Source organism: Taurulus bubalis (genome assembly GCF_910589615.1).
Source record: "Taurulus bubalis genome assembly, chromosome: 21".
NCBI lineage: Eukaryota > Metazoa > Chordata > Actinopteri > Perciformes > Cottidae > Taurulus > Taurulus bubalis.
Genome location: NC_136609.1, coordinates 3,884,366 through 3,903,713, shown reverse-complemented (window position 1 = coordinate 3,903,713; position 19,348 = coordinate 3,884,366). Strand labels below are relative to the sequence as shown.

Below are 19,348 nucleotides of genomic sequence, written 5' to 3'. Positions count from 1 at the left end.
GTCTTTCCTTATGGAAACGTAACGCACACACCCAGCAGACGTGAACTGTTAACCGGCTGAGTTAAATAACGTTTGGTAAAACATGGTAAACACTGCAAAGACAGGGAGTAGCCTGCCGTGCCTGCTAGCTCGCCTGGTATTTACTGCTTTGGCAGGAAACCAGTCATGTGACTAACTCACGAGCGCAACTTCCGGGTTTCCATTCACAATTCTTCTTATTATTTTATTTTTAAAAAGATTAACAATAGCCATATCCGGCCAATATGTTCAAATTAAACTGTATACAATTAATTAATAAATCAAAATTAACCATTTGTTTTACACACTCGTAGAATATTTTTTCCTTTTTATCTTTCACAATAAAAGCCCCAGACACATACACTGGAACATTTCTTCCTAGAAAGCTGTTAAAGTAACTCAGTATAACAGCATACAGTGCATTGTCTTATTAGTTATGTATTATTGTGTGCATTTGTTCGTTTGTTTAAGCGGTATGTAATAAACAGGAGCGAAAATGATCACCGTTGGGGTTTTGTTTTGCAAAACATTTTTACCGGAAGTCTTATATATGTTGTCCGGCTTGACGTCAAGACGAATACATGAGCGGTAACACGTGTGGCACATCAGGTTTTCCTTTCTTCTTTTTGTACACGCGCTTCATCCATTCAGCTTAATGGTGTGAACCCAGTTGTTCATAATAAATGTGTAAATCAACAAAACAAAGCGTTAAACTGGCTGTGATAACGGCGTGTGGTTGCCTCTGCTGAAAGGGAAAGAGGTGTATCCGCGGCGAGAGAGGGGAGGAGTGAGTCGGTGGTAGAAAACATAGGGCGTATGAGGAAGTTGTAGTACACGGTGAACAAAAAGAACAACAGTTCAGCCGAACAGAGGGACCTGCCACGTTGAAAATGCCCGCAAAGAAAGTCTGCATCGTCGGCTCTGGAAACTGGTAACTTTTCAACTTATGAGTGCATCTTACATCATTGTTATCCATCTATGTATTAGTTTATTTCGGTAAATGATAGTGGCATGCACTCGATGCTTAAAGTGAACGCTGTTTTTTTGCAATCTGGCAGATTTGGACCCCCACCACCGATATGCAGCCTAATGCCAATAATCATGCATTATTGATCACATTAAAAGGCGTCCAGCTGCTGAGGATGTAGCTTAACGTTATAGCCTGCAGCCCAGATGGTCCAACAATCTGTTGCAGCATGATCATGCTTTTATAGATCTATTACTTTGTTACTATGTAATAATGACCGTTGGACACTTTATGGGAGTTTACCTGCCAATGTAGTAGCATGACGCCATCATACAGTTATGTAGTGGTGTGATTTGTTCTATTTCCCCCCAGAACAATGCTTTTCAACCTGACCTGGCCTGTTTTAGTCCCCCACAGTCCTGTCTGGTCCTGTCTGCAGTGTTTGTATTGTATCACGAGATGTTCTTCTTCTCTGATGGGTGTTGCTCTTACTTACAGTGATTGTATTCTTCCCTCCAGGGGCTCCTCCATTGCCAAAATAATCGGGCGAAATGTCAAAGCATCCAACCGGTTCAACCCAATGGTAAACATGTGGGTTTACGAAGAAATGATCGATGGGAAGAAGCTCACAGAGATCATCAACACGGAGCACCAAAATGTCAAATACCTGCCAGGCCATAAGCTGCCCAGGAATGTGGTGAGATTACCTTCTGATCCTTGTGGTGTCTGCCGGTGAGGCGATTCACCGCAGACAACTTTAAAAGTTCCTTGTCATGAAATACTGAAAGAGTTCGCTCACCTCAGCTACATATCCATCACATGCAAAAGAAAAGAAGCATTAAAAGGCAGGAAATACAAAGTGTGTGAGCAGAGACGTTGTCTGAGGAGAGATATAGTGTTTCATGGTAATTATTGATTTGTTTATGATGAACTATATCCTGCATTTGTTGTTGTTGAGCGCTGTATTTGTCACATGATATTGAGATGTTTGCCCTCTTACAGTAATAGTGTATCTTCCATTAAACATATTACTCAATTACTTTAGTTGTATAATTTTACTATTTTTAACAATTGACTCACATATTTTAATATATTTGTGTGCATTTTTCTTTATTGTTATGGATAAAGAAAAAACATAAAATAGTACCTCTTAAGGAGTCTATTCTGAGACATGATAATGTCATTTTTTTAAGATACATGTATTTAATTGATAGACAGACTGGTAAGCGGGAGACAGAGGGCCAAAATATATATTTACTAATCTGCCACTACTGTTTCTCTCTAGGTCGCTATTCCAGACATCACAGAAGCCGTCAAAGGAGCAAAGATCCTCGTCTTTGTAATCCCACACCAGTTCATCAGCAAACTGTGTGACCAGATTAAACCTCACATCACGGAGGGAACCATCGGGATATCGCTCATCAAAGTAAGATCCTGTTATTGCAGCAGAAAAGAAAAGGGGAAACGGGAAAATATTGTCACCTGACTTTGCAGTTATGCAAGACCACAATGAAACCTAGGATACCCGTCACCTCGAGTGAGTCAGAAGCTGTCTCTTCTTGGTTATCGCCCACCAGGGTATCGATGAGGGACCGGAGGGCCTGAAGCTCATCTCTGACATCATCCGAGAGAAACTGGAGATTGAGGTCAGCGTCCTGATGGGGGCCAACATAGCCAGTGAGGTGGCAGATGAGAAGTTCTGTGAAACCACAATCGGTTCGACTCTTGTTTTTCCCCAACATTTCCCTGACTTCCTGTTTGCATGCGGCGGGTGATTTTAAGAGAAGGGGCTAAAACACAGCATTACTTCCCCATTTGAAAAAAGTGACATTGTGCTTGTTTCTGTTTCCTCTTGATGAACTCTTTCGATGCAGGGGCAAAGAACGAGGCGAACGGCCTCATCTTCAAAGAGCTGCTGCAGACTCCCAACTTCCGCATCACGGTTGTAGAAGAGAGCGACACCGTGGAGCTGTGTGGAGCTTTAAAGGTAACGACAGCCACATATTGTGAATACTAAGCGGCCATACCTTACGCGTGGAGGTCTAGATTTCAAATCTTGCCTCAATGTGTCAAAATGCCAAATGTCTTGTTCTGCCCGGCAGAATATTGTGGCGGTGGGTGCCGGGTTCTGCGACGGCCTGGGCTTTGGCGACAACACTAAGGCGGCGGTGATCCGGCTGGGTCTGATGGAAATGATCGCCTTCGCCAAGATGTTCTGCAAAGGCCAAGTGAGCTCCACCACCTTCCTGGAAAGCTGCGGCGTGGCCGACCTCATCACCACCTGCTACGGGGGGCGGAACCGCAAAGTGGCCGAGGCCTTCGTTGTCACGTCCAAGGTGAGTCTCGTTACATCATAGACTACTTTTCTATATATATTAGGGGTGGGAATCACCAGAGGTCCCACGATTCGATTTTATCATAATACTTGTGTCCCGATTCGATACTATCACAATGCTGCGATATGTTGAGTATTGCGATTATATTCCCTTTTTTTCACCGTAAATTGTCCCCAAAGGAAAACTTTGTCAACATATTTCATCTAAGAAGATAACCGTTTCAGTCTGTTCATCTCACTTCAATAATTTTTATTGTAGCAAAATGTGATTGTCAAGCAGACAAACTAACCAACACTTTCATAAATGTTGCACCTGACAAACTGAACTGCTTGTGTTACAGTCTGCACAGTCGCGTCATTCGAGCTGGACGCGCCAGAGAGGGGGCGGGGCTTATCTCTGTGGTTTATCTCCGTGCAAAAAGTTTCCATTTCTGCCATCCACCATGAAAATAACTACTATTTTATACTTGTTGTGGAAATCCCAAAGACGTCGGAGCATCAAACGGCGTCGTGTCTGGGTTCATAATATTACTTCTCCAGGAATTGCGTCGGGACGACGGTGTTACGGATTAACAGGCGGCCGCGTTAACTGGCAACTTTCGGCCGGAAGTCACCAGTTAACACGGCCGCCTGTGAATCCGTAACACCGGCCGCTTCCAGCGCTACGAGTGTACCAGCAGCCAGTTTGATTTATGCTTGAGTTAACTTTGAGTTATGCTTTTTCCCCTCACCCCTAACATATATATATATATATATATATATATATATATATATATATATATATATATATATATATATATAATGTATATGTATGCTGGGCAAAGTTGAAAAAAAATAACTGATTAATTGCATTATTTGTCTGCGATTAATCGCATTATGCGCCAAATTCAATAATGAAGTAAAAACTAGTGTATTGCGTGCTTTTATTTAAGTAATGTTTATTTAAGTAATGTTATTTATTTAAGTAATGTTATCAGAACAATATAACAGGCACTCTGGAGCCACAGCAAGTTAACAACAGTATATAAATCAAAAATATATGCTAGGGAAGAAAAAAAAGATGTATTTTATTTTTTTAATGATTCTATATGACTAGTCATTCAATTAAATATTGTATTTATTTTCAGATGTTATAGACTATTTTATTCTAATGTAAAACAGCTTAATATCATGCTGAAGAAACATTTGTCTTTTATCAGGGAACAACATAAACAGTCTGTTCAGTAGTAAGGGTCCCTGTGAGGGACAAGCCACTCCTTCTTTTGTCATGTTCAGTAGTAAGGGTCCCTGTGAGGGACAAGCCACTCCTTCTTTTGTCATGTTCAGTAGTAAGGGTCCCTGTGAGGGACAAGCCACTCCTTCTTTTGTCCATGTTCAGTTTGTTGCTTGCTTTTTTTAAAGATTTATGTTCAAGACCAGCAATTGATTAACTTCATACAAAAGCAATCTGTGCTTTTGATCTTGTTCAGTTCAGTTTTTCTTACACAGTGAGAAAAGTCCAGTCTGTGTTGGCTTGATCAAGTGCACTGAAGTCTGGTTGAATGAGGTGGCGATGTGAAGGACAGCTGACAGGTATCTCAGCGGCTGCTTTGCGCGATTAATGTTCAATCTGGATGAGCGCTCTGTGCTCGCTGAGGACAGAAACTACAGAACAAGACATGCTTCAGTCCTATGGCAACAAGTCGGTCGCTGAGGCTGCGTAAGCGCGCGTGCATCTTATTTATTAATTTTTCTTTTTTGATTGACCTCACGCGGGCCGGACTGAGAGAGCCTTAAGATGCCCAGGTCTGAACTACGCCGTCTGGGAGAGATTTAAAGTGCAGCACCTAAGTGCATTAAGCCCATCCCAATGCAAAAAAAACAAAACGAGTTAACGCATGATCAAATAATTAACGCTGTTAATAGTTTGCTGCGTTAACGCATTTTTAACGCGTTAACGTGCCCAGCCCTAATATATTTAAGCAATATGGTACTCGAGGTAATATGTTAGGCTGCGCGTCGGGCCTAACATATTACGGTTACCTGCGACTTTATAAATAGTAATAGTAAGCTCCCTTTCAGCACAAAATAGTTGTAGCCACCAAACGTTGTGTATCGCATTTCAGCGACAGTGAAAATAGTCCCGTAAAATAGTCTATTATACAACTGATTATACAACTGACTACAACTGACTGCCGGTTGAAAGCAGGGTGGAGGATAACACCGATTTAAGAAGTGCTCTCGCTGCTTCTGTCCGTCTTTTCTCTGTCATTTTTCTCCTCCATTATGTTTAGAGAACTTGCCTCGCGTCGGGAAATTAACGACGTAATTATCTCTCACTGGAAATTATCACGATTTTGTGATCCAACCCTTTTCATTCCTCATCTTAGTTTCCGGTTTTATGCACTCGCTCCGCGCTAACTAGTCTCTCTCAGAGCGTTATCTGCTCTGCTCTCCTGATTGTGAGCCGTATCAACGTTTGACTGTACAGCAGGAACAGGGACCACATATACATTATTCACGGCTGACATTCTCATCAAAAGTCATTCCCCCCCAAATATCAAAGTTTACACAAAACATGTTTGGTAACTGTCAAGCTTGAAATGACAACTAACGGTCGCGCAATTTAAATCTACCTGTTATTTTAAATGCGCACTGATATGGAACGCTCTAAATGTAAACAGGCTGTACAGGCTGATTTGATCTACCCGTATTTTATATATATATATATATATATATATATATATATATATATATATATATATATATATATATGAATATGAATGAATAATGAATATATACTTTATTAATCCCCAAGGTGAAATTTCGTGTCAAGTAGCAGCCATTTACACAGAAAATAAGATAAGAATAAAAACAACAGGGATGAAAGATATATAAGATATATGCAATAATACTAATAAAGATAAAAATAACAATAAAATAGCTGAATGAAAGAAAGAATAAAAGAATAACAGAGTATTAATTTAGGAATTAAATTAAATTAACTTAAACAGTAGAAGTGCAAGAGTGCAAGTATGTATGTGCATATTAAGTGTGTGAGGTGTAAATAAAATAACAACAACAACAAACAATATGAGAGTGCAAAAATATCTATCTCTCTAAGTCCTCGTACTCCCATGAAACGATACCAAAGCCACTGATGTGACATAGGAAAGAAAAATCTGCAAAACCTGGCCTTACAAGAGCATTTACGTGTTTATAACACAATTCAACCATAAATATGACTCTTAAGGACTCAAAAGCGATTTGAGAGAGCTCCCCAAGTTATGAAAATATGAATTTAAATATCCATAGCTTGATGCCACACATGATTGCCGCACCTTTCTGGAAAGCTTACGACCTACGGAATCCGCCAATTGTGAAAACCACTGTCAGACAAAGTCTCAGCAAGATATCAACAACATTGCATTTTTTTTTCAGGCAAAAAACTGAAATATGACTTACTTATTGTTTAAACGATACTTGCTTGGTATGTTTTGGTGCATCTGCTTGAGCAGAGCCCCTCTGTTGTGGAACCAGAGGCGTTCAAGGTCCAGGAAGAAAGTTAGGGCATTTTTGCTTTCAGCTGACTTAAACCTACGGTTCACGAAATCTGCACTAAATTAATTACAAAAAGTATTTAACTTCACTTAATCAAAGTCAAACTTTGCAGAGATACTGTTAACACATAAAAAAGTGATGATATGCATAATTAAAAAGAGGAAATACATATTTCTTTTGGAAGTTCTTTTTCTTTTCTGTGTTCTATCATCAACCAATAAATCAGTATCACATATACTGCTATATGAACCTCTTAACTGGTCTCACAAGTGTTTTCTGTATGTTATACCTTTTTGAAATGATTCAAATAGCCCCCTATTTAGTATGGGTTTGCAAACCATTTGGAATTTTAGAAAAATGGCTGGGGCTAAACGAGTAACCATTTCTGTCTCCAGTCTATTGTTGAGCTGGAGGAAGAGATGCTCAACGGGCAGAAGCTGCAGGGCCCGCAGACCTCCGCTGAGGTCTACAAGCTACTACAAAAGAAGGACATGGTCAACAAGTGAGTCCATTTACCCCTCGATAAAATACTGTTTAACCTACTGTTCCTTTGTCTTTTGGCTGCCAAATGTTGTGACATAACATCACATTGAGCTTTGTCCCACAGGTTTCCACTGTTCTCTGCTGTCTACCAGATCTGCTTTGAGGGCAAAGAGGTGAAAGAGTTCATCACCTGTCTGCAGAACCACCCAGAGCACATATGACGAGCCCGTCATCATGTTTATGGCTGCGGTGGTTATGGCGAGTTACGACCACTAGAGGGTGGAAGAGATGCATCAGATAGAAACACAACTAAAGAGATCCAACAAGCGCACATTCTATTGATGGCATTTCATAACGGGTCCCATATCTACAAAAGGAGCTATAGAGCTCCTTATTAAAGGCAATGCACTCCACTTATTTTATGACTAAAATATGTCAAATGTATCACTATGTTGTTTTCTCAATAAAATCAATTCATAAGAAACTGAAAACGGTCTCTTTGTTTCCAAAGAACCTGCAAGAAATGGCACTTTGCCATCTCGTACAATTTCAATGCCATGAGGGAGTGTCTCCGTATAGTGACGGATGAAGAGGGCGCTTCTCATTGTGTGTCCTCAAGTGTGCGCTGAAATGGGAGCTTGTACCAAGGAGCTGACATTCACTCCCGTGTGTTGGTTGTTGGATCCCACAGTCGGGCTGAAGCGGATTCCCACGAGGGCCGCGGTAACTCGGTATGAGAAAGCCGATTAAGGAACAAACGGCGTCCTTGTCCTGATCCAGGTCAGACCGGTGACGCCTCTGTCTGTCTCCCATCACGGTGCCTACGTAGTCTATCTCTGTCCATCTAGCTCGATGTACATTATGCAGAGATAAGGGTCTGTCTGTCGCCGCGTGTCCACTGGTGGGGAACTTTCCAAGCTATCTCTCTCTGCAGGCTCACGGGCCTCCACGTCGGCCCAGATCCCAGGACATCAAAGGGTGATGGAGGAGATTCAGGGTGGGTGGGAGGAGATCCCACACGGGTTCCCGTGGGAGAGCCGGGTCTCGCGGGTCGATGTCCTCCACTTTGGAGGGCTCGTCTCATCATCATCAACGGCAACTGTCATCGGTGGGTTTTTGAGCGAGAGCCGAGACCCTTGTGCTGGTTTGACACCAGCCCAGATCCTCTGGTTCAAAGAGGAGGGCCACCCTCGGATGAGACCCGAGTTTGAAAGAGGAGCTTAATCACCACGGTTACTTGTATGTCGTCGCCCCCCCCCCCCCCCCCCCCCCCCCCACACACACACACACACACACACACACACACACACTGTCCTCCTGCAAGAGGCCCGGTGGACAGACAATAACTTCACAGCATGGATTGAGGTCAGTGTTGTTTTTGATTCACATGTACCTATATGCTTCATTACCTTTTAAAGCTGCACTCAAGAGAATTTATATACAAACATAACACTCATCCATCCATGCTTGAAGGAATAGTCCAACATTTTGGGAAGGTATGCTTTCGTTCCAAGAAGGAGACGAGAGGATCAATCTCTTGGCATGAAGGCCGGAAGCGAGTCGGGTTCTGTCCAAAGAGAAAGAAATCCACCTTTCAGCACTTCTTAAGCTGCCTGATTAACACGTTGTGTCTCTTTTGTTTAACTTGTGTGGAGAGAGAAATAAGACAAACAACAATTTGTAGTTTTAGGGAGAGTTTTGTGTCGGGAGTTAAATAACAAAGGAGAAAAAAAGTCAGCGTACAGTAAAAGCTGTTGACGGTGAAGTCTTCCAGAGTCTTGATGTTCTGGTGATAAATGATGCCGTGTGCCGTTCTGTACAGAGTTTAAAAAGACAAAAACACTAATAATCTCCATTACAACGCTCTGTTTCCTGGATGATATCAACCCCAAACCCACAGAGAAACCTTTCAGCACATTCCACATTCAGCCTGGACGTGATTTATGAGGTGTGATGAGACTGGGCTGTTATTCACAGTCGGCTTATCACACCTGTGTCTCCCGTGGATGAATGTCTCAGTTGTGCATCCAAACTTCTCCCCCGAGTACTCCGGGGCTTTGTTTTTTTTTTCTTCATTACATATGTGAGCCACCCCGGGGCCGGACCACATGGCTCATGCCTTTAGATTTATAGCATCCAGAGAGGCTTTGGGTCAGTGAGAAACCTCACACGCAGGCTAACAGATAGCTCCTAATGTTACCTCCACATGCAAGGCTTGTTTACACTGTACATATTTCTGTTTTATCTCGATATGGATACATTTATAGATCTGTGTGTGTTTGACACTTCCCTACACCCTCGGCTAATTACAGGCCGCTGATCTCATCAGCTGTCGCCGTCGCCACGCTCTCTTTACATGTCAATGACGGCCCGATGGGACTTCATATCCGTCCTCCAGCTCGCACAATGCTCTCATTGAAAGCACGAGAGGGATGGAGAAAAAGCGAGGGATGCCACTCCTCGTCCCAGCTGGCGTCTGCTCAGTGGCAGAGGGCACGCCGGCTTGTCCGTGAAATAGCAACCACTCCTCAAAATCCTCCCCTTCATCCTTCACCTCTGCCCGGGCCGCCTTCATCATCGCCTCGGCCTAATCTGTGCACGTTCACGGGGGACCCGCTGCATTCTGCCTCTCTGCCTCCTTTTGTGTCCGCCAGCGCTCTGATGAGAGAGAAAGAGAAGCAGGAGGGTGCACGGGGAGTTGGGGGAGTGGAGGTGAAGGCAGCGGTGGCGGTGGTTTGCTCGGGTTTGTCTTTTTTTTCCACAGTCGGGGGTCAGAGGAGGAGAACTTGGCAGGACGCCTGGTCGTGGCACTGCACACAAACACAGGAGAGGAGAGGGGAGGGGAGACACAAGGCCTATTTGTTTGACTCTCCCATCCTCTCACCTCGGGGAGAGAGGAGGAAATGGCAAGAGACAGCCATAAGATACGATCCTCGCTTCCTGCGGGCGGCCATCGATCCTGCAGCACGGCACGAGACGGGTGGAAAGTAGTCCGCGTCAGGAAATCGTTGAGCAAAGTCAATTCGTACAGTAAGCACTTGGCGGGATGCCCAGCCATGTGTGTGCTGCAAAAAAACAAACAGTGAAAAGGCACTTTGAATAAATATAAAATACTATCAGACGTTATGTGAATCTACAAAACGGCATCAGGAGAGTAACCCTGATTTATCACCACAATATATCTCTCACTACACAAATGGCTGACGAAGCCAAAGCTGGATGTCGGCCATGTTTCTGTACATTACATCGTGGATCTCCTGTGGACTCAAAGTAGCTGACATCAGCGCAAACTCCACAATTCCCCTTGATTTGTGGAAGATGAAATCTCTACCGTGTGCACTGTGCTTGTCTCTCTCTTTCATGTCAAAAGCCAAGCTCCGATTTGTTTTCCTCAGAAATTCATATCTGCGCTCTTTGGGTTCTGGAAAGCGTTGCAGCACATGTGGACCTTCGGGATTGTCTGCTGTTTCCATTACACGTCTGTGGTAGTCGCGTTCAAAATGTCCCATTGATAGGAGGCAATGTTTCCATGAAACAGGTACACCGAAGGAGCTGTAAGTATCGCAGCAATCCGCTGAGCTGACTGCTTTATGACCGCTCTGGTATTAACCGCAATCGCAGCAATCCGTCCTAAAGGGAGGCCTCGTGGTTGAAGGATGAAGCAGCCGAACACGTCTGGAAGAAGATGGGGCGATAGGCAAACGGGCGTTTATCTATTTATGCATCTGTTCGCGTTTAAGTCTTTCGCATGGAGTGTTTTCACAAAAGTCTTTCCATATTTGACCCGTAAACCTTTGGATTTTTAAATACACGTTTTTGAGCAGAACGTGGGCGTCAAGGATGTGATTGTTGTCCTTGAAAGAGTGACGTTTTCTTCCACGGAGAATCCGCATGGTTGTAATGTAAAGGACTGGCGCTCCTTGAGTGGTTGCATGCGTACTAAAGACTTTGACCCGTCTCCTTGCATCCTCTCCACACAGCTGCAGAGTCTATATGGCTTTCCCCTCTCCAATAGTTTCCTCAGTGCTCCTGCGGGGCTCTGACCTGTGACATGAAAGAGTTGGACCTCATGCCTGGGATGGGTCCGGATGTGCTGCAGGTCAAGACGTCTGTTCCAGGATCGTTAGCCGTTACCTCCCTGCTACACTCTCAGGGCACCAACACATGTGGACACCAATGCATGTGCAAGGTTTTGGCTCTAAACTGCAGCTGCCAATAGGTAATAGATTGCTCAAATTGATTAATCATCAATACTGACCAGATTCATGCCCTGAAACCAGCCCTGAGGTTACTTGTGATGCCCAAATTACGAGTTTAGCCCCTTCACAATACAAATTAATAAAAAGCTCAGGAGAGTACAAGTGCTTTTCCTTCCTCGTGTGGTGGGAATGTTCCCCTAGTGCCAGTGAATGCAGCACAAAGTTTAGTGTAGGCCCAATCTCTGTTCTCCATTTTTCGGCTCAACTGCTGTTTTGCCGTTTTAAACTGGAAAACAAACAGGGTTTCCTCCTGTCCCTGCATTTTTGATTATTTCAATAAAACCATTGGATGGCTCTGAAAACGTCTGTCTTGTATCCGTAAAGAATCTGTCAGCTTTGTGTATTCCTCTGATTCTCGATTTTTCTATTGGATTAAAATAATACATCACAAGTTTGCAATTAAGAAATCCAAGAATCCCTTTATCAAATGCTAACTTCTCATAATATTATCCATCACAACAGTGGACGCAAGTCGACATAATACAATGCTGCTTTCTGAAGAGCCTCTGACGTTCAGGTCTAATTGAATACCCATGAGGGAAGGCTGGTTTGGAATTATGGTCTTTGTTCGGTTGTTAGTTTAGCTCCAAAACAGTGCCGAAATTGTTTAAAAAATATATATATTCATGTGGTCTAACTTGTGGTCACGATGCAAAAAAACATTGAATAATTCGTTAACATTTTGAAATGACTGTCTTCTAAGAATTGGAGGATCATATAAATGGCCTGACTCTTTATATGATCTAATGAGTGGATGTTTGAGGACATTGCTCCCCATGACTGAGCCCACCTGAGTCCTATTTAATGCCTGTGGAGCTGTTTCTGTCCCTCAGGACCCCGAAGACCCTCATGTCCTAATGATGGCTACTGTTGTACTGTTGTGTTTTTTGGTGGTCAGCACCTCTTCAACACTTGGGTGCATTTCCCCTCCATCTATCTCATCCGAAAGAATCGCGACTCGGGAAGTCGTTGGCCTTTCGGGTTCTCCGCGGCCCACTCCGTCTCCGTGAGCGAACAATGTTGCAATGCAGTGAGCTTAGAGGGGAAGAATGCGACAACAGAATGGAATTACGAGAGAAATTATTGCGTTTGAGACCACGAGGAATGCACCCGAGACGGGGCTGAAGCGGAGCATTTGTTCACAGTGGGTTCGGGATGACACACAGGGGGCGGCCGATGCCGTATAGCCGAAGGGCTCTCGCACACACACAGGCAGTAGGCTAGAAACTGGGAATTTCAAAGTTTAATTGAAGGGAATGGCAGCATTCTATAAAAAGAAAATGAAACAAAGAAAAATAAACTAAAAATGCCATTTGGGATAAGGTTGATTCGACTCCTTGTGGGCTGTGAGGATGGGTGGCAGCGAGGAATGTAACGCGCGAAGGAGTGCCCTACAGAGAAGCCAATGAAAAGCTGAGTGCTGGTGGCTCCCAGGAGGCATAAAGAAGTCGACTTGGCAGCGAGGCCGGGAGTCATGTGCCTCCATTTAAATGAGAAGGCAAGAAAGGAGAGAGACGGGGAAGGGGAGGAAGAGAAACACAGGCTGCCGGCTCTGCCAAGCCGAGACACTTGAGGAATGCTTCGGCAGCAGCAGCAGCTCTCGATCCGCAGTGCTACCATTACAGTTACTGCTGTCTGAGTCAGCGAAACGGCTCTTCTAGTCTAGTCAGCAGCTCCTCGCACCCAGTGTAAACGCATGACGGGCCACAACGCCATCAGACCAAACCGTTAGATCCTGACAGACCCGAGAGACTCGGAGCGTAGACGTGGTGCATGCATCCACGTGTCTGCATACGGTTGGTGATCGCTCCACATAGCTCCACGTCTCTCAGCAAAGTGGTTCAGACGGGATCACTGTCTTGTCTTGTCAATGTTTGTGGAGGTGTGTGTGTGTGTGTGTGTGTGTGTGTGAGTGAGTGAGGCATGTGCTGCGACTCCTCCAGCCCTGGCAGTTAGTTAATAAACACAGGCCTGTCAACAGCTGCTGGTGATGTAATGTGGAACTTCTCCTCACTCTCCTTATCCTCCCGCCCCACCCCGCCTCCCTCACTCCCTCCACCACCCTCCCTTCTATTTACAAGTCTCTCTGGGTGTTGATGCAGACTTCCAGCAGCGCCAGCAAAGAGAGTGTGTGTGCGTGTGTGTGTGTGTGTGTTCGTGGCTTCCCCCTGCAAACTGTTGCAGGGGGATTTACGACAGCATGTTTTCAGCTGCCATCAAAGGAAATTCCACATCATCAGGTTGTCTTCCGAACCAAAACACCTCCGAGAGTCTGGGAACTAGAGAGCTGGCTACAGACCTGTTGAGTAGAGAGGATCCGGCCGACGCAGAGTAAGTTTGGATTCCTGCTTGTTCGTCTTCTGACCTTGTGGGAGGCTGAGAAGTGTGTACACGTGGGTGTAGAGCTCGATGCAATGGCTGCTAATTCATGCTAATTGCCTGCAATGGGTCAAGTAGAACATTTGTTTGAATAGTTTTTGTTCATATTGGTAAAATGTATCTATTTTTTATTTAGTTTTAATCAATTAAAGCAACAGGTTCTGGTAGTTTCCCTGGTGAGTAACATAAGTATGACTTCTTTTATTTAGCTAGCCCAACCTTAGCCCTTTATGCGAGGCATGTTTAATGTTTAAATTACACGGACGCAGCTGAACACGTTTTATATTTGCGAAGTAAATGTGAACTTTTGGATTTGGACAGCTTGAAATATTACAAAAAAGATGCTGTTAACATAGTGTAAACTTCAGAACTTTGTCGCTACATTGACGATTAGCTAACTAGTCGCAGCTCAGCTTTGTTTCTGGACTCAAAAGCTCTTTTTGTTTCAACACATTTGGGTATAAACACACAGCAAAATCATCACAATCTAAACTGTGTCTCTGACAAAGCAAAAACACCTTTTTTAAATGTCAACTTTGAATGGAGAAAATGGATCTTTTGTGCTAACGCTGAACTGATGTTTCCAGAACTTTTCTGTACACAGGAAAAAACTAAAAACAGAGAGATAAACACATACAAGTACGCTGTTGTTTCTCAAGCTGTCGGCTGATGAAAAGCTTGTGTCCAGGTATTTAGTGAGCTGCCAATCGCTTGATGCCTGCATACCAAAGAGAGAGGAGGGGGGGCACGGTTGTGTATTTAGATAACGGTCGGAAAATTCCTCTGCCCTCTGTTGGCTTGCTGCATCACCCCTGGGCCCTCGGAGTATATTTTTCTGGCTTTTTTTTCCTACCTGTAGCTATCATGAGAGAGTTCAGCATGGAGTCATGCTTCTGGCCGAAGCCTGCTGGGTTTCAGTGGAGGGTCCCTCGACAGGAAGCCCACTTCATTTTTTTTTTCCCCCACAGGATGTATATTAAAGCATCCTACGCATCTGGTGGGATAAGCATGGGGAATTGTAGGGACTCCCCTCATGAACAAGATGACGACATTGCATTCATTGTTTTTGTGTTTTTTTCTTCCCCTCACTAGACCTTCAACCCCTCCCGCCTGTTTAAACCCCCACATTAAATTGCCTGCTAAGTCCTGCTGACTAAACCAGATTTAAAGCTGCTCAGACAAGTCCTGGCTGGCAGAATCTTTATCATTAAAGGAGTCTGAGAAACCCTTTTTCTAAAGAGCAGATTGTTTCCCTTTATGTCAAACAAGAGTTTGACATGCTTTTGGCGAGGAAGTAATTGAGGTGTTTGTGTAGTATACTATGTGAGAGAACCAGTCTTTTCAGTTGTCTCTGGGAGCCGATTGGATGGAGCATCAGTCATGTTTGACAAGCGTTCTTTAACAAGTAGGTTAAGTCATATATTGATAATACACTCTTCAAAGAGACAGAATGACAGAGAGGGTCCCATGCAAATTATGTTTCCTTTACCAAGAAAAAAAACATGTAATTCTCCGAACACTTGAGGAGACAGAACTGGAGCATCTGGTGATGAGTGTGAATATAAGCACAGTGTGGTGGATTAAAAATGCAGAATGAGTCGTTGCATGTCTGTCTTCTTATTGTGAACATGCAACAGATGATTTGGAGACGCCTCGCGGGGCTCCTGCACGTCTCGCAGCTCTGGGGCTGTCAAAACATGACGAGGAGCTTTGATGGCTCACCGATAAAATATACAAGACCAAACTGTACTCCCTCAGTCACGTTGTTCCTGCCTTTTAAGAGAAATGGTGAATTAAATATCTTTGGTCGAACAAACTATTTAAAAGGCGCTGAGAATTTGTGAATTAGGACCAAATGACTATAATGAAATAATCATCCACATCCATAGCAACCAGACAGACATTTCCAAGCCGCCTTTCACAGCTGTACTCATTGTGTTCGAAGGACATATGTTGTTTATTCAGCTATACATAGGCTGTCCTTTGGACAACAAAGACGTGAGTCACGTGTACAAACACACATCCATGCACACAAAGCTTCTACTTTTACCTGTGCACAATAATGTGGCTAGTGCAAGACAGACAAGCTCATGCAGTTTAATCATAACGTATAACTTTTGTGCACATATTCTGCCTTGTCCAAAAAGATCCTCCCAGCGTCAACGTTCATTTTAAAGGGACTGTTAAATTGACCTATTAGCCTTGACAGTAAGCCTAACATTTTCACACCCATGTGATGAGCACTTAAAGTTGTTATGATTACCAGCATGGTTTAAACACAGTGAGTGCACACTGGAAACATTGAGAAAAGCACACTGAGTGTAATGATTGGTTTGCTGACAGTCTAAAAACAACAACAGACCAGTGTGAGATATGGCTTATTGTTGGGAGACTCCCAGACCCAGTAATTCCACGCTAGGCCGTTCCAGGCTACAGTTGATCCGGGACACATGCAGAGGCAGGACCAGACAAGCTGGCCAGCAGAGGGACTCAAACATCCGATCAGCATCGACCATCTGTGCCGTTAGAATACAGATGGACCTCTCTCTCTGCACGTTAAAACCCACATCAGACACTTGCACGCTTCAATTTTCTCCTCAATGAATGGAGAGTAATAACACCCCCCAACGTCCCCTCCCACTTCCCTCTCCTCGGGTAGCAGGCGAATTAAACGGGAGGCTCAAACGTATAATTTTCCCCGGTCATTCATTCTTCTACCGTGGACATGGCAATCTGGATGAATCATTCAGAAGAAAAAAAATAGAGAGAACTGGGCCGAGTACCGCGGGGGAAGCCTCGGCGCTGACCCCGTTTCGGTCTACCCTCTCATTCAAGGCAGGCACAGGGCATGGAGACTAAATGAATCGGTTCCTGGGGCAAAAGGGGTTGCACCAATCAATGTCCAATCCCATCCACCATCCATTTCCAGGCCCTGGCACTTCCTGGCATTGCTCTTTTTTCAGGGTGGGCGGCAGGGTATTGATCATGGAGGACCGAGTCCCTGTTTGGGCAAGAGGCTTTTCTTTCTGAGACCTTTTTGTTTTCGGTAGGTTTATAATAGATGAGAGTGTTAATTAAAACTCGTGCACACTACAGGCCTGGAAGTCATTGGCTTCTCCTCCAGATGGCCATTTAAATATTTGCTTCCATTTATTTGCTCCAGCACTTATAGTTTAATGTATAACCCGTGACTAAATCAATTCATAAGGAAAACAAGCAAATGTGGGACATTCTTTTATTGCAAATGACTCCACAATTATTCCTCAATGAAAGGTTTTGTTGCGGGAGAAAGGGGGCAAAGTTCAAGGCACACACTTCACCCACTTGATATCTGTGTTTGAACTTGCCGTGACAAAGATGTCTTACTTGCGGCCGACTCTTCGTCCAGTGTGAAACGAGGGTATGCGTGGGTGAATGCCGTACTGTATTGGGTACAAAGGGCAGTATGGTCGCGTGTGGCCGAGTGCGGTCCGTCTAACACTGCAAAGTCAAAAGCCAGAGGGCGGAGCAACAGTGTTTCTTCAGCAGACCTTCACTGTATGTGGAGGATTAGTCCGGCTACAAGTTGAGATGAGAACGACTGGTGACGGCAATAAATGCACAGCTGCCTAATTCTTCTCGGCTTACAAAGGAACAGTATCAAACCTGAGCCATGACAATCCATATTCATGGCCAATCTGGGCTTATTATCACCATTTATCCACGAGGCTCACCGCCTGTTTTCTGTACAGCGATCTCTCAATGGGTTTAAGTGTTATCATTAAGCTGTTATCCCCTCACATTATCCCCCTTGTAGCTGGGTGCTGTCTGGGGCTGTGTGACCTCAGCTGGGTCCTCCCTTGTTCCTGGAGCAGATGTTAAAAAAAGGGTGTCCCCCCCCCACCCACCTCAAACAGCCTCCCCATTCTGGTTGCACACACACACACACAGACACACACGCTGTCCCACAGCGCCTCCTCCCTTCACCCTGGCATCTAATTAGGCCCATAGCACAAAGACTCCCAGATGTCAGCGTCCTCCTGGCCTCCTTTGATTATATCCTTTCCACCCCACTGGCTGGCTTGGAGACTGACTGCATGGCCGGCTGGGGGCTGTGCGCACTATAGGCGTTGACACGTGTCACTCCGCATAGGTCAACACCGAACCGGTTTAACATATCAGTAATTGCTTTTGGTGTAAATCACAAGGAATCCAGAGGGAGGGAGGATAGTCCAATGGGCGATGGGTTGCCGAAAAGGCTCTTGGATTGTTATAAAAGCTGGCAAAGGAGCATTTAAATGTATCAGCCAACCTATTAATACTATATGAAAACAAGACAAAGTCCCATCTTTTGAGGAATACAGTTCGGCATTACTTTGATCCTTGGATCGCGAGCTAGTCAACAAACTGGTACTTGTTGAACCAGTGTGTCTCCGCATATTTGAGGTCACACTTATCAAAGCCAACAGTCGCTAAGTGTTTCTTCTCCTTTGAGCAACCGAGACACATGAATGATGTGCCGACGGCCTACAAGTTTGTCGGCAGAGTAAAATTAGGTTTTGACATCCAAATAGATTCTAAGGGTTCTCGGAAAACACTGGTTCTGCCCAGTGGAGATGTAGATTACCAGTTCTCTAAACATATTGGATAGTTTAGGAATAAATGTCTCCAACACAGCCTCGAATTTAAACTTACAGAAAAACTACTGCGGCATCATCAAGTGAGAAGCGACGTCCAGCAGACCAAAGCTAAGACAGCATGGTCTTAAACCAGCCAGGTTTGTGTAATGCTCTTTAAACGTCTTAATGCATTGGCTGATGAAATACAAATTGTCTCTGACTTTGACTATCTGGATGTTGAAGAGTATGATGGACTAACTGGATAACGATATCTCAGCAACTTTTGCATATTAATATAGTTTGTATTCTTACATGCAAACTGGTTTTCTTAAAGCTTGTCGAAGCTTAAAGGGATATTTCAGATTTTTTGAAGGAGGGTTGTACGATGCATCACAGTTGCAAAAACAGCAAAACTTATTTACAAACTTAAAAAATAAATCTGTTAAATACCAGACTACATTAACATGGAAGTTGCTGGTCAATGGAGTCTGGCTTTGAGGAGAGCAAAGATAACGGCTTCAGTTACCCGTCTGATAGGTCTGTCTGAAGACAGTAAATATTCTAAATATAGTGTTCACTTAAACTGATATTGATTCTTTTAGGTGTCTAAAATACGTCCACAGCAGCACATTGCTCTGCCACCGTCCGCCATGGTTCTCCAAATTGCACTGCAGTAAAACACTGACTTCGGATCAGCAGCTCAACTCCCCCTCTTCAAACTATCCCATGAACCGCAGCGGAGAGCAACAAGACAAAGCATCATTTGGGT

At 44.1% G+C, this 19,348-nt stretch overlaps 2 protein-coding genes across 2 annotated transcripts in view; both read left to right on the top strand.

Moving 5' to 3' along the window:
* Positions 1-859: 859 nt before the first annotated feature.
* Positions 860-7,821, top strand: LOC306753073 (glycerol-3-phosphate dehydrogenase 1-like protein). The gene is made up of 8 exons (XM_079236907.1): positions 860-949; positions 1,505-1,682; positions 2,271-2,411; positions 2,563-2,701; positions 2,860-2,972; positions 3,088-3,321; positions 7,256-7,362; positions 7,468-7,821. Exons 1-8 carry the CDS (start codon positions 909-911, stop codon positions 7,562-7,564), a joined length of 1,050 nt encoding a protein of 349 aa, XP_079093033.1. The 5' UTR covers positions 860-908; the 3' UTR covers positions 7,565-7,821.
* A 5,981-nt stretch (positions 7,822-13,802) lies between these two features.
* LOC306753119 (nck-associated protein 5-like) overlaps positions 13,803-19,348 on the top strand; it is a gene marked incomplete at its 5' end in the record, with an annotated part of 107,158 nt that continues 101,612 nt past the window's right edge. The window contains one exon of the mRNA XM_079236962.1: positions 13,803-13,933. Coding sequence (XP_079093088.1) covers positions 13,803-13,933 — 131 coding nt within the window. The remainder of the gene's footprint in view (positions 13,934-19,348) is intronic.

Excerpts from the sequence above, each read along its gene's own strand:
- LOC306753073 (XM_079236907.1), top strand. The coding sequence starts at position 909 with ATGCCCGCAAAGAAAGTCTGCATCGTCGGCTCTGGAAACTG. Across the intron at positions 950-1,504 it reads ATCGTCGGCTCTGGAAACTG|GGGCTCCTCCATTGCCAAAA; the intron begins GTAACTTTTCAA and ends TCTTCCCTCCAG. Across the intron at positions 2,973-3,087 it reads AGCTGTGTGGAGCTTTAAAG|AATATTGTGGCGGTGGGTGC; the intron begins GTAACGACAGCC and ends TCTGCCCGGCAG.